At 42.3% G+C, this 15587-nt stretch overlaps 1 protein-coding gene across 1 annotated transcript in view; it reads right to left on the bottom strand.

Moving 5' to 3' along the window:
- Positions 1 to 15587, bottom strand: part of PGGHG (protein-glucosylgalactosylhydroxylysine glucosidase) — a 344294-nt gene that overhangs the window by 48919 nt on the left and 279788 nt on the right. The window contains exon 12 of the mRNA XM_044269473.1: positions 12236 to 12333. Within this exon, the coding sequence (XP_044125408.1) occupies positions 12236 to 12333 (98 nt within the window). The remainder of the gene's footprint in view (positions 1 to 12235; positions 12334 to 15587) is intronic.

Genomic DNA, 15587 nt, shown 5'->3' with positions numbered 1-15587 from the left:
CCGGCTCCACAAAATTCGGCCCCTCATAGACCATTTCAACCAGAAATTTGCAGATTTGTATACCCCAGAGCAAAACATCTGCGTATCTCCTGATACATTTTACCGGGCGCCTTGGCTTTAAACAATACATCCCAAGCAAGCGCGCCCGATATGGGGTCAAATTGTATAAGCTCTGTGAAAGGGCCACAGGCTATACCCACAAATTTCGGATCTATGAGGGAAAAGATCAGACCCTGGAGCCGGTCGGTTGCCCTGACTACCTGGGGAGCAGTGGGAAGACAGTCTGGGACTTGAGGTCACCCTTATTTGGCAAGGGATACCATCTTTATGTGGACAATTTCTACACAAGTGTGGCCCTCTTTAGGCATTTGTTTCTAGAACGGATTGGCACCTGTGGCACCGCGCAAATTAGTCGCGTGGGCTTCCCCCAACGGCTCGTTACCACCCGTCTTGCAAGGGGGCAGAGGACCACATTGTGTAACGAAGAACTGCTCGTGGTGAAATGGAGAGACAAGCGTGACGTTTACATGCTCTCCTCTATTCACGCAGACACGACAATCCAAATTAAGCGAGCAACCAGTGTCATTGAAAAGCCCCTCTCAGTCCACAACTATAACCTTCACATGGGAGGGGTGGACTTCAATGACCAGATGTTGGCTCCGTATTTAGTGTCCCGCAGAACCAGACGCTGGTATAAGAAGGTGTCTGTATATTTAATTCAATTGGCTCTGTATAATAGTTTTGTTCTCTACAGTAAGGCTGGGAGAACTGGATCCTTCCTCAAATTTCAGGAAGAGATCATTGCGAACCTCCTGTACCCAGGAGGTTCCGTGGCCCCATCCACCAGTGTAGTTAGCCGTCTACACGAGCGACATTTCCCCACTGTCGTTGCTGGTACCTCAAACCGACCGCCACCCCAAAAAAATGTCGTGTCTGTAGCAGGAGTGGAATAAGGCGTGACACCCGCTATTTCTGTCCTGACCACCCTGCCCTATGCTTTGGAGAGTGTTTCCGGAAGTACCACACACAGGTACACTTAGCATAGGGATCACATCTCACCAGGACAGGCACACAGGGCTATTAGGGCCCATTCACATACAGCTGCTGCAAACGTCTCCTTTCCCCTGGGACAAAGTGCATAGCGCACTTCGCCACATCTTTGGGCGATTTGCGCTTTGCACATTGACCCATGGGGGAGGAGAGGTTTGTTCTATAAGGGTAAAAAAAAAAACACCAGTGAGCAAAAAGGTTAATGTTTAGTTCAAAAAGTTAAAGTTTATATGTTCTGTTCCAAAGTTAATAAAATTATTGCGTTGCGGCCTGGTTTTTTCTTTTTTTTTACCTTCCAGGTGGACCAACCGATCGACTAGCTGCAGCACTGATGTGCATTCTGACAGAAGCATTGCGCTGCTGTCAGATTACACGCAAGTCGGTGTATGCGGCGCTGCAAGACGAGATTTCTACTCTGCAGTAAAAGATACGTTTGCCAAGGCATACGAGCTGAGGAGGAGGAGGCGTTCCTATGCTTTGGCAAACACTTTGTATATATAAAAAAAATCAAAAAAATTCCCGGCAATGATTTATTTATCCACATCGATTGATGTGAATGGAGAAATCGGGTTTGCCAGGGCATACGAGCTAAGTGGGTATGGATGTTGGGCGGAGCTCCTATGTCCTGGCAGACGCCTTTCCCCTCCTTTTTTTTTTTGGCAGAGATTTTTCCATCCACATTGATCGATGCGAATGAAGAAATCTGTGCCGTTCATTTTTTTCTTTCAGCCCAGAGGCTGAACGTAAAAAAACATCTCATTACCTGTATGCTCAATATAAGGAGAATAGCAGAAACTCCTAATGCTGGCCATACATGTAATGATTGCGGAGACCCTCAAATGCCAGGGCAGTACAAACACCCCACAACTGACCCCATTTTAGAAAGAAGACACCCCAAGGTATTCGCTGAGGGGCATATTGAGTCCATGAAAGATTGAAATTTTTGTCCTAAGTTAGCGGAAAGTGAGACTTTGTGAGAAAAAACAAAAAAAAATCAATTTCCACTAACTTATGCCAAAAAAAAAAAAAAATTCTATGAACTCGCCAGGCCCCTCATTGAATACCTTGGGGTGTCTTCTTTCCAAAGTGGGGTCACATGTGGGGTATTTATACTGCCCTGGCTTTTTAGGGGCCCTAAAGTGTGAGAAGAAGTCTGGGATCCAAATGTCTAAAAATGCCCTCCTAAAAGGAATTTGGGCACCTTTGCGCATCTAGTCTGCAAAAAAGTGTCACACATGTGGTATCGCCGTACTCAGGAGAAGTTGGGGAATGTGTTTTGGGGTGTCATTTTACATATAACCATGCTGGGTGAGAGAAATATCTTGGCAAAAAGACAACTTTTCCAATTTTTTTATACAAAGTTGTAATTTGACCAAGATATTTATATCACCCAGCATGGGTATATGTAAAATGACACCCCAAAACACATTCCCCAACTTCTCCTGAGTACGGCGATACCAGATGTGTGACACTTTTTTGCAGCCTAGGTGGGCAAAGGGACCCACATTCCAAAGTGCACCTTTCGGATTTCACCGCCCATTTTTTACACATTTTGATTGCAAAGTACTTCTCACACATTTGGGCCCCTAAATTGCCAGGGCAGTATAACTACCCCACAAGTGACCCCATTTTGGAAAGAAGACACCCCAAGGTATTCTGTGAGGGGCATGGCGTGTTCCTAGAATTTTTTATTTTTTGTCGCAAGTTAGTGGAATATGAGACTTTGTAAGAAAAAAAAAAAAAAAAACATCATTTTCCGCTAACTTGTGACAAAAAATAAAAAGTTCTATGAACTCACTATGCCCATCAGCGAATACCTTAGGGTGTCTATTTTCCGAAATGGGGTCATTTGTGGGGTTTTTCTACTGTTTGGGCATTGTAGAACCTCAGGAAACATGACAGGTGCTCAGAAAGTCAGAGCTGCTTCAAAAAGCGGAAATTCATATTTTTGTACCATAGTTTGTAAATGCTATAGCTTTTACCCAAACCATTTTTTTTGGACCCAAACATTTTTTTTTTATCAAAGACATGTAGAACAATAAATTTAGCGGAAAATTTATATATGGATGTCGTTTTTTTGCAAAATTTTACAGCTGAAAGTGAAAAATGTCATTTTTTTGCAAAAAAATCGTTAAATTTCGATTAATAACAAAAAAAGTAAAAATGTCAGCAGCAATGAAATACCACCAAATGAAAGCTCTATTAGTGAGAAGAAAAGGAGGTAAAATTCATTTGGGTGGTAAGTTGCATGACCGAGCAATAAACGGTGAAAGTAGTGTAGTGCAGAAGTGTAAAAAGTGGCCTGGTCATTAAGGGTGTTTTAGCTAGGGGGGTTGAAGTGGTTAAGGGCTAGAACTCTTGTCATATTCACCCTAATAGAGCTCTATTAGGGTGAATAGGACTTTACACTCTCCCTGCTGCCCTGTGCTTTGGGCACACAACAGCAGGGAGCTGACCATGGCGCAAGCCTCTCCTGTGCCCTCCCAGCCTCTGATCTGCCTCCCTCCAGCCTCTGATCTGCCTCCCCCCAGCCTCTAATCTGCCTCCCCCCAGCCTCTGATCTGCCTCCCCCCAGCCTCTGATCTGCCTCCCGCCAGCCTCTGATCTGCCTCCCCCCAGCCTCTAATCTGCCTCCCCCCAGCCTCTAATCTGCCTCCCCCCAGCCTCTAATCTGCCTCCCCCCAGCCTCTGATCTGCCTCCCCCCAGCCTCTGATCTGCCTCACCCCCAGCCTCTGATCTGCCTCCCCCCCAGCCCCTGATCTGCCTCCCCCCAGCCCCTGATCTGCCTCCCCCCAGCCCCTGATCTGCCTCCCCCCCAGCCCCTGATCTGCCTCCCCCCCAGCCTCTGATCTGCCTCCCCCCAGCCTCTGATCTGCCTCCCCCCCAGCCTCTGATCTGCCTCCCCCCCAGCCTCTGATCTGCCTCCCCCCCAGCCTCTGATCTGCCTCCCCCCCAGCCTCTGATCTGCCTCCCCCCCAGCCTCTGATCTGCCTCCCCCCCAGCCTCTGATCTGCCTCCCCCCCAGCCTCTGATCTGCCTCCCCCCCAGCCTCTGATCTGCCTCCCCCCAGCCTCTGATCTGCCCCCTCTGGTAACGCAAACCCCCCCCTCCCTCCCCAGTATTAATCATTGGTGGCAGTGGCCACAGGGTCCCCCTCCCCCCCCATCATTGGTGGCAGTTTGCAGTTCCGATCGGAGCCCCAGCAGTGTAATGCTGGGGCTCCGATCGGTTACCATGGCAGCCAGGAGTCCTGGCTGCCATGGTATGTTAGTGAGCAGCGCATTATACTCACATGCGCTGTGGCCGCCGGTCGCTCCTTCTCATAGGTCTGTGCGGCGCATTGCTAATGCTGTAAGCATTAGCAATCCGCCGCACAGACAGAAGAAGGAGCGACCGGCGGCCACAGCGCACGTGAGTATAATGCGCTGCTCTCTGCTCACTAACATACCATGGCAGCCAGGACTTCAGTAGCGTGACTCCTGGCTGCCATGGTAACCGATCGGAGCCCCAGCATTACACTGCTGGGGCTCCGATCGGAACTGCAAACTGCCACCAATGATGGGGGAGAGGAGGGGGACCCTGTGGGATATGGCCGGCGCATTCATTGGTGGCGCAGTGGCCACAGTCCCTCCCCTCCTCCTCCTACTCTGTCCTCATTGGTGTTCAGCAGCAGCCGCGCACAGTGGGGAGGGAGAGACTCCCTCCTCCTCCCTCCGCTGTGCCGGCCGGCTCAGGAGAAAATGATCATATCGCGGTCTGGCGATATAGGCAATATGGCGAAAATCCTTATCGTGGCCCAAATTCATATCACATATCGCCTATACCGCCCACCCCTAGCTAGGAGCACACCTAAAATGGCATTTACAATATGTGGACTCTGGGATAAAGCCAGAAACTCCCTCCAGAAAGAGAAGGGAGAGAATGGGAGTTTCTGAACAGCGCAAACCAGGTAAGTAGCTTGTCAGTCAAACAATAACTTTTATAGTTAAAACGCAACTTTCTTAACGTTTGACCAATAAGCTAGTTACCTGGTTTGCGCCATTGTGGAACTCCCTCTCTCTTCTATTACTTTTTCATCTTTTTATTATTGCATTTACTTAATTATTATAACCGCAATACTCTAAATCATGTCAGTTATATTTCATCTATATCGTATTTATCGTATTTCCAAAACTTCTCCCCTTCCCCAATTACTGAGAGCCTATATCTCTCAGTTCTCTAGAATACCAGCCAAAGTCTGTCTTCATTGGGCTCTCCGCTAGGCAGCACCCTAATCGCTACCATAGGTACAATCCTTCCTGGCACACCAGCCACCTCCTTGCTTCAAGTGCATCCATATAGCCTCTCCAGCCCACACAAGTCTGCTGATGCTTGAGGTAAGCTAAGGTTGTCTAGGTAATCAAGACATTACTTGATCTTTTTTACAGTGTTCATCTGAGGGGTTAGGTCATGTGATATTCTTATAGAGCCGGTCGATACGGACGCGGCAAAACCGAATATGTATACTTTTTTTTTATTTATGCAAGTTTTACACAATAACAGCTTTTTTCAAACAAAAAAAAGAATGATGTTTTAGTATCTCCATATTCTGAGCCATATTTTTTTTTTTTTTTTTTTTTGGGCAATTGTCTCAGGTAGGGGCTCATTTTTTGCGGGGTGAGATGACTGTTAGATTGGTACTATTTTGGTGGGCAAACGCCTTTTTGATTGCTTGCTGTTGTACTTTTTGTGATTTAAGGTTACAAAAACAAAGGTTTATTTAGCACAGTTTTTATTTTTTACGGTGTTCATCTAAGGGGTTAGGTCATGTGATATGTCTATAGAGCGGGTCGATATGGACGCGGCGATACCTAATATGTATACTTTTTTTCACCATTTTTTTTTTTACTTTATTTGGGGAAAATGACGTTTTTGGTTATTTTTACTTGAAACTAAATTTTTGGGGGGGAAAACTTTATTTTTTCAACTTTTTTTACTTTATTTTTTGTCCCACTTTGGGACTTGAACTTTGGGGGGGGGGGGGGGCATATTCCTTTATAATGCATTTCAATACTTCTGTATTGGAATGCATTGGCTGTATGAGTATTATTAGGGGTCTGGATCTCACAGGCTCTTCACCGGAAGGCAGCGCGATGCCTTCCTTAGACATTGCGCTGCCTTCTATTCCATCGGGTCCCCCCCACAGCCGCATGGGGACCCGATGGCACTGCCGCCGTAACCGCAGGTAAAGCCGCAAACCGCAGGTCTGAATTGACGATTGCCGATACGGGGAGGGTCACATGACCCCCCCCGGCATTGTGACAGGATGCCCGCTGAATGATTTCAGCTGGCATCCTGTTCTGATTAACCCCCACCACGCCGCAATTAAGCCCATGACGTACCGGTACGTCATGGGTCCTTTAGGACTCGGGAAATATACCGTACCGGTACGTCATGCGTACCTAAGGGGTTAAAACAGAAAGTGATACCATATCAAATATTTATTACTTAACATTCCCCATATGTCCACTTTATGTTGGCATCATTTTGTAATAATATATAATTTTAAATTTTAGGATGTTAGAAGGCTTAGAATTTTAGAAGCAATTCTTAAAATTTTTAAGATAATTTCCAAAACCCACATTTTTAGGACCAGTTCAGGTCTGAAGTCACTTTGTGGGGCGTACATAGTGGAAATCCCCCACAAACGACCCCATGTTAGAAACTACACCCCTCAAGTTACTCAACCCTCAAAAACGGATTTTACAAACTTTGTTACCCCTTTAGGTGTTCCACAAGAATTAAAGGAAAATGGAGATGAAATTTCAAAATGTCACTTTCTTGGCAGATCTTCCATTTTACTAGATTTTTTTCTTTAACCCCTTAGGGACCCATGACGTACCGGTACGTTATCTATAGTCCCGATCACCGGTGGGCGTTGATCGGAACATGGTGCCTGCTCAAATCACTAAGCAGGCACCATGGCTAAATGCGCGGGACCCCCCCCCCCCCACCGTGTCCGTGATCACCGCAAACCGCAGTTCTGAATTGACGATTGACGATACGGGGAGGGTCACATGACCCCCCCGGGCATTGTGACAGGATGCCCGCTGAATGATTTCAGCAGGCATCTTGTTCCGATTAACCCCCGCCGCGCCGCAATTAAATCCATGACGTACCGGTACGTCATGGGTCCTTAAGGACTCGGGAAACATGCCGTACCGGTACGTCATGCGTACCCAAGGGGTTAAAACAGAAAGTGATACCTCATCAAATATTTATAACTTAATATTCCCCATATGTCCACTTTATGTTGGCATCATTTTGTAATAATATATAATTATAATTTTAATTTTTAGGACGTTAGAAGGATTAGAATTTTAGAAGCAATTCTTAAAATTTTTAAGAAAATTTCCAAAACCCACATTTTAAGGACCAGTTCAGGTCTGAAGTCACTTTGTGGGGCTTACATAGTGGAAATCCCCCACAAATGACCCCATGTTAGAAACTACACCCCTCAAGTTACTCAACCCCTTGATCTCACAGGGCGGAAGCTGTATAAATAATACACAGTGTATTACTCATACAGCCAATGCATTCCAATACAGAAGTATTGGAATGCATTATAAAGGATTAGACCCCCAAAAGTTTACAAAAAATAAAGTTGAAAAAATTAAGTTTCCCCCCCCAAAATGTAAGTTACAAGTAAAAATAAACAAAAACGTAATTTTCCCCAAATAAAGTGAAAAAAATTTGGTAAAAAAATTTGGGGAAAAAGTATACATATTAGGTATTGCCGCGTCCGTACCAACCATCTCTATAAACCTATCACATGACCTAACCCCTTAGATGAACACCATAAAAACTGTGCTAAATAAACCATTTTTTTGTCACCTTACATCCCAAAAAGTACAACAGCAAGCGATCAAAAAGGCGTTTGCCCACCAAAATAGTACCAATCTAACAGCCACCTCATCCCGCAAAAAATGAGCCCCTACCTGAGACAATTGCCCAAAAACTGAAAAAACTATGGCTCAGTATATAGAGACACTAAAACATAATTTTTTTTGTTTTAAAAAAGCTGTTATTGTGTAAAATTTCCATTAAAAAAAATACATATTTGGTATCTCCACGTTCGTATCGAGCGGCTCTATGAAAATATCACATAACTTAACCCCTCAGATGAACACAGTAAAAAACTGAAAATAAAAACTGTGCTAAATAAAACATTTTTTGTCACCTTACATCACAAAAAGTGTAATAGCAAGCTATCAAAAAGTCACACGCACCCCAAAATGATGCCAATAAAACAGTCATCTCATCCCGCATAAATCATACCCTACCCAAGGTAATCACCCAAAAACTGAAAAAATTATGGCTCTCAGACTATGGAAACATGATTTTTTTTTGCTTAAAAAAAGAAATCATTGTGTAAAACTTACATAAATAAAACTTACATAAATAAAAAAAAGTATACATATTAGGTATCGCCGCATCCGTGACAACCTGGTCTATAAAAATATCACATGATCTAACCTGTCAGATGAATGTTGTAAATAATAAAAAAATAAAAACTGTGCCAAAACAGCTATTTCTTGTTATCTTGCCTCACAAAAAGTGTAATATAGAGCAATCAAAAATCATATGTACCCTAAACTAGTACCAACAATACTGCCACCATATCCCATAGTTTCTAAAATGGGGCCACTTTTTTGGAGTTTCTACTCTAGCGGTGCATCAGGGGGGCTTCAAATGGGAAATGGTGCAAAAAAAAAAACTGTCCAGCAAAATCTGCCTTCCAAAAAACGTTTGGCATTCCTTTCCTTCTGTGTCCTGCCGTGTGCCCGTACAGCTGTTTACGACCACATATGGTGTGTTTCTGTAAACTACAGAATCAGGGCCATAAATATTGAGTTTGGTTTGGCTGTTAACCCTTGCTTTGTAACTGGAAAAAAATGTTTAAAATAGAAAATCTGCCAGAAATTTTGAAATTGTATCTCTATTTTTCATCAATTCTTGTGGAACACCTAAAGGGTTAACAAAATTTGTAAAATCAGTTTTGAATACCTTGAGGGGTGTAGATTATAGAATGGGGTCATTTTTGGGTGGTTTCTATTACGTAAGCCTCGCAAAGTGACTTCAGACCTTAACTGGTCCCTAAAAATCGGGTTTTTGAAAATTTCTGAAAAATTTCAAGATTTGCTTCTAAACTTTTAAGCCTTGTAACATCCCCAAAAAAAGAAATATCATTCCCAAAATAATCCAAACATGAAGTAGAGATATAGAGAATGAAAAGGAATAACTATTTTTGGAGGTATTACTATGTATTTTAGAAGTAGAGAAATTGAAACTTGGAAATTTGCTATTTTTTACACATTTTTGGTAAATTTGGTAATTTTTTTATAAACAAAAATACTTTTTCTTGACTGGCCTGAGTGGCCTGGATAAGTCAAAGTGTTTTAAAGTTATCAGCAATGAAAGTGACACTGGTCAGATTAGCAAAAAATGGCCAAGTCCATAAGGTGAAATAGGGCCGAGTCCTTAAGGGGTTAACAGCCAAACAAAACTCAATATTTATTACCCTGATTCTGCGGTTTACAGAAACATCCCATATGTGGTCGTTAATAGAAATAAGGGCACACGGCAGGGAGCAGAAGGAAAGGAGCGCCGTATGGTTTTTGGAAGGCAGATTTTGCTGGACGGGTTTTTAGACACCATGTCCCATTTGAAGTCCCCCTGATGCACCCCTAAGTAGAAACTCCCAAAAAGTGTTGGAAAATACTGGATAAAGTGTGTTTTATTGGTACTGTTTTGGGGTACATATGATTCTTAATCGCTCTATATTAAGTTTTTTTTAGGCAAGGTAACAAAAAAATGGCTGTTCTGGCACAGTTTTATTTATTTTTACAAAGTTTATCTGACAGGTTAGATCATGTGCTATTTTAAAGAGCAGGTTGTTACGGATGCAGCGATACCTAATATGTATTATTTTTTTCACTAACACAATAATAGTACGGATGCGATGCTATCAAATATGTCTACTTTGTTTCCGTTTTAAATAATAAAGCATTTTTTTTTTATTACGTTTTTGTGTGTCCATTTTCTGAACACCATATTTATTTTTTATTTTTCTGCCAATCAAGAGGAGGCAGGGGCTCGTATTTTTCCAGGAAGAGTTGATGTTTTTATTGGTACCATTTTTGGGTACATATGATTTTTTGATAATTCATTATTAATACTTTATGGGGCAAGGTGACCAAAAAATTGGTTGTTTGGGCACAGTTTTTATTTATTTATTTCTACAGTGTTCACCTGAGGGGTTAGGTCATGTGATATTTTTATAGAGCAGGTTGTTACGATTGTCTTAGGAACGGTCAAATTTTTTTGAGAGGTGAGGTGACAGTTTGATTGGTACTATTTTGGGGGGCATATGCCTTTTTAATCGCTTGGTGTTGATATTTTTGTGAAGTAAGGTGACAAAAAATGGCTTTTTATGGCACTGTTTTCTTTTTTTACGGTGTTTACCTGAGGGGTTAAATCGTGATATTTTTATAGAGCTGGTTGTTACGGATGCAGCGATACCTAATATGTCTTTTTTTTTTTCACTAACACAATAATAGTATTTTTTTAAACAAATAAATAATGTTTTAATGTCTATATTCTGAGAGCTATAGTTTTTTATATTTTCTGGGCGATTGACTTGCGGGATGAGATGCCGGTTTTATTGGTATCATTTTGGGGGGCATACACCTTTTGGATCACTTGGTGTTGAACATTTTGTGATGTAAGATGATAATTTGATAATTTTTTTTAAAGTTTTTATTTATTTTTAGGGTGTTTATCGGACGGGTTGGATCATGTGATATTTTTATAGAGCTGGTCGTTACGGAAGCAGCGATACCTAATATATATATATTTTTCTCTATTTTTTTATTATAAAATCAGGGAAAAGGGGTGTTGATTCTTTTTTTTTATTGAAACAATTTTTTTATTATGAAAACACTTATTTTTTACAATTTTATATTTTTTTTTTACTTTTTTCTGTCCCACTCTGGAACTTTAACTTTTGAGGGTCTGATCCCCTCTGCAATGCATTACAATACATCTGAGTAATACACTAACAGGTTGCCTAGGAGACCTAGCCTGGGGCCGGATTTCATAGTCTTCCATAGAAGGCAGATCCCGATGCCTTGCAAGGCATTCGGCAGCCTCTGCAAGGCATCGGGCTGCCTTCTGACCTATCGGGTCCCCTTCACTGCAGAGCGGGGACCCGATGGGCATGCTTGTGTGCATGAGCCCTTAGAGACAACGGGGAACATTTATTAAGACTGTTGTGTTAATAAAGGCCTCGCCCCATTCCTATCGGAGCGCCGAAAATAGCCAAGCGCCATTCATTGAAATGAATGGGAAGTGCACCGCACAAGCGTGGCCACAGCTCCATTCACTTCAGAACTCAGCTATTTTTGGCGCACCTACAGGAAGGAATGGAGGGCAGCTGGAAATGTCTCCTAGGCAACCTTTATGGTCTTTGTTCTAGGTATAGGTGTGGGTTCCGCACTTATCAAAAAATGGGGCATATCCTAGCAAATTGCAGGCCCCTAACCAAACAGTCCTATCCTTGCCTGTAATGCAGACAATAATAGGACGAGTTCAATTTTTTTGCGGAACGGCAATAAGGATATACGGAAATAGAATGTACACGGAGTAATTTCTGTTCTTTGGCAGCCACATTGAAGTGAATGGTTCCGCATACGGGCCGCAAAAAAACTTAAAACTTAGGCGGAAAAAAATATATGCTTTTGTGCATGAGCCCTTAGAGACAACGGGGAACATTTATTAAGACTGTTGTGTTAATAAAGGCCTCGCCATAACTTCAGCGTATCCACTGCCAGTTCTAAATGTAAGACAGCTTTTTCTAAGCCTAAAACAGGTGTAAAAAATTGTGAAAGATGGGGGTGCCCACAATTTTAGACAATTTTTAAACGTTGCGCTGCCATTCAATATAATAAATGATCCACAATATTTTGTATTTCACTTTGTATAGTACTGTAATTGTCTGTGAATATTGAGTTTAACAAGAACCCCTTTCTGACCATTTTAACTTTCTCAATATTGGATTGTATCACTGCAAGTGCTAGAAACAATGTTCTCAATATCTTTACAAAATAGAAAAGAAATTCCATTTACAAACAGCCGAATACAGACCTGAATCCAGTATAACCAAACAGCACAGCCTGTAAAAATCCTCCCATGCCAGTAAGGAAATTGACAGCTCCAGTACCATCAGCATTTTCAGTCCATATCTAGAAACATTAATAAAATGTGTATGGTACACAATATATTGCAGTTAACCAAGCAATTTTCCTTTGATGCATCTTAAAGAGGTTTCCATGATTAGAATGACATGTCTGCCATCTTTCAGAAAGGGTGCTACAGCTATCCATGGGTTGTGTTTGGTTTTGCAACTCAGCTCTATTAAAGGAGTATTCCGGTAAAGTAACGTAACTTTTGAAAAACTGCATTAAGACTGCAAGCGGTGACCCAACCAGAACCCATACCTATACATATAACCAGAGTTTCAATTTACCTTGCAATCCATTTGTCTAGCTCTTATGTGACGAGTGTCATGGTGCCTGATCTTCCCTCACAAAACTTCAAAGACTACAATCCCCACAATAATTAGCTTTCCTGCTGAGTGTTGATGTTTACTGATTGGCTCCCTGATATCACGGTCCGGTGACGCCCCCTCTACTCAGTAATCACCAGCACACTAACACGCCCTTTGTTTCACAAGGCATTCAGCTAGATAATTGATATCAACACAAGGAGCATGCTCGACCTAACAAAGGCTCAGAACTACAGGTCAATGCCATGGTAATTTATGAGGAAATAGTGGGTAGCGGAAGAAGAAAACTACTTTTATAACTACTGAACGGTAAATATGTGAAATTTACATTATATTAGGCAATTATTGATGATGAATTAGTCTAAATCATAAGTTATATTTATCGTAACCGTAATACCCCTTTAACTTCAATGCAGCTGAGCTGGAATGCCAAACAAAACCCATTGACAGGTGTGGTGTTTTTTTTTTTTTTGTTGTCATCATAAACTGACCTATTGTTTAAATTAAGTTTCATGTTAAACATATTTTTACAGAAATCTTTTGCAATGTTATTTTTAAATTTCGAAGTCCCTATCTCTATAAAAAAAAAAGTCCTTGGTTTTTACAGATCACATTTCAACAGTCCTCTCATTATTATCACAGGCAGGATTACAATGACATATCTATATATTTATATCCACCATATTAACAATAGATGATTGTGACATTTAATTTACTTCCCTCTGCACAGGTCTCAGAGTATGCCAAGAAAACTATTCCACTAAAGTCAATGAGTCCCCTCAACTCTACCGTGTCTATGGCCCATGGTGGCTGCTATAAAGCATATCCCTAAATGCTGTTATCAACAGCTCAGACAAGATGGCAGCCCCCATATTCATGTTCCGGAAATAGAATAATAAATCTACAATCAGAGAATAAAAACAGATGAGAAAAAATATATATATCGGTGACACATTCACATACATGTTTTTTCCCCTACATTTAACCCCTTAAGGATCCTGCCATTTTTCACAATTTTTAGCAAATCTGACATGTGTCACTTTATGTGATAATTTTAAAACGCTTTTACTTATTCAGGCTATTCTGAAATAGTTTTCTCGTCACATATTGTACTTCATGACAGTGTTAAAATTGAGTAAAAAAATGGCATCTTTATTTAGAAAAAAATACCAAATTTACAAAAAATGTTTACAAACTAGCAAATTTTTATTTGTCTACTTTTATAATAGATAGTAATAGCTCCAAAAATAGTTATGACTTTACATTCCCCATTTGTCTACTTCATGTTGGATAATTTTGAAAATGAACTTTTATTTATTTGGGATGTTAGAAGGCTTAGAAGTTTAGAAGCAAATGTTAAACAGGACCGTGGAATAGCTGCTTGTTGCCACTAGGAGGCGACACTAGTCTGAAAAGTGATAACTCCTCCCCTGCCGGCTATACCCCCTCCAGCCTGGAGAAAGCATATTAGTTTTTGCCCAATCAAATAGGAGTAGGAGGAAAAAAAAAAAACATACGGTAAACAACTAATAACTGACAAATGTCAGTCGGACCGAACCAGGATTGAGGACCATACTGGCCCACCAACCGCCATCATTTGCGGCAAACAGAACTACTGGGTGGGAGCTGTGTCCCCCAATTAACTAAGCGAGAAAGAGATTTTACAGGTGAGTTCACAAAAATCTTGTTTTCTCGCTCTTATCATTGGGGGACCCAGGACAGTGGGACGTCCTAAAGCAGTCCACGGGGAGGGAAACAAATCACACGCCCATGTAGAAAAACGCCCTAAAGTATGCGTAATCCACTGCTGCCTGCAAGACCTCGCTGCCCGAAGCAGCATCCGCCGATGCCTAGGAAGGCACCAGGAAAAACTTGAACGTGTGCTTGGAAGACCTTCTACAACTGGAAAGCTAATGCATGGAGTAGATTACCCCAAAAAGCACCGACCGCTGGTCAGGTAGGGCATAACTCCGCTGGGCGGTGCCTTGCTCTAGGAGCGGAATGTACGAGAACCAGATAAACAGATATACCTGGAGAACATCCCTTCGGAGGTCGTCAGCTTTGACAAGGACATCCAGGAAAAGACCAGGTGAAAGTCCGTACGTCGGAAAGCGCAAGTTATGGACCAACAAACCTCAGAGGCCAAATCACACAGCTGATGGAGAGCTTGCTCTGTATAATGCGAGGGAGAAAGAAGAGAAAGCCATGTCTACGATGACTTGGAAAGCGGCGACTACCTTCTGCAAAGAAAGAAGATACTGGGCAGAGCACTGCCTTATGCTAATGACAAAAGAAAAATGTACGTACAAGAAGGAGCTATCAACACAGAAAACCGCTGTGTGGAAGATCTCGCCACCCAGAATGCCGCCTTTCCAGAAATAAAGAAGAGTATGTCCCAGAGGCAGGACCTGTTACTCACAAACGCCTCCAAACGATCCACAGGTCGATTGGACGAAGCCGGCTCCTGGCCGCAACTGTGGTGTAGAACCAAAATCCAGGTCAGCAGGATCCTCCTCTGGTGAAGATAACGTCCCCTTAGGAAGCAGTAAATTGGTAGACCAATGCCCCTAGAGCCGTAGAGGCTTGTGGTGAGACTTCTAGCAAGAGAAGCTGCTTGAGAAACCACAGAGAAAAAAAATCCTGAGCCAGGCATGCCCAACTGCAGGCCAAAGAACCAATACCTCTGAGAAAGGTAGAAGTAAAGCCGATGTGAGCATCACCAGCGATGGGAAGCCCAGTCAGTGACTATATATTGACAATGAGGAAACCCTGCCTGGAAGGGCAGATGACCAAGATGAGAGAAATATTCTTGCCTGGAGGAGTGCGATTACGATGTCCAACACCCTCACCATACCTGGGGAACCCTGGTCACGTGGAAAAGATAGATGGGATTCCATAGCCGTACAACCCATGGTTACTGGTCAGTTAGAC

Source organism: Bufo gargarizans, chromosome 10 (assembly GCF_014858855.1).
Source record: "Bufo gargarizans isolate SCDJY-AF-19 chromosome 10, ASM1485885v1, whole genome shotgun sequence".
Classification (NCBI taxonomy): domain Eukaryota; kingdom Metazoa; phylum Chordata; class Amphibia; order Anura; family Bufonidae; genus Bufo; species Bufo gargarizans.
The sequence above is the reverse complement of the archived record's forward strand: the minus strand, read 5'-3'. Positions and strand labels throughout refer to the sequence as shown.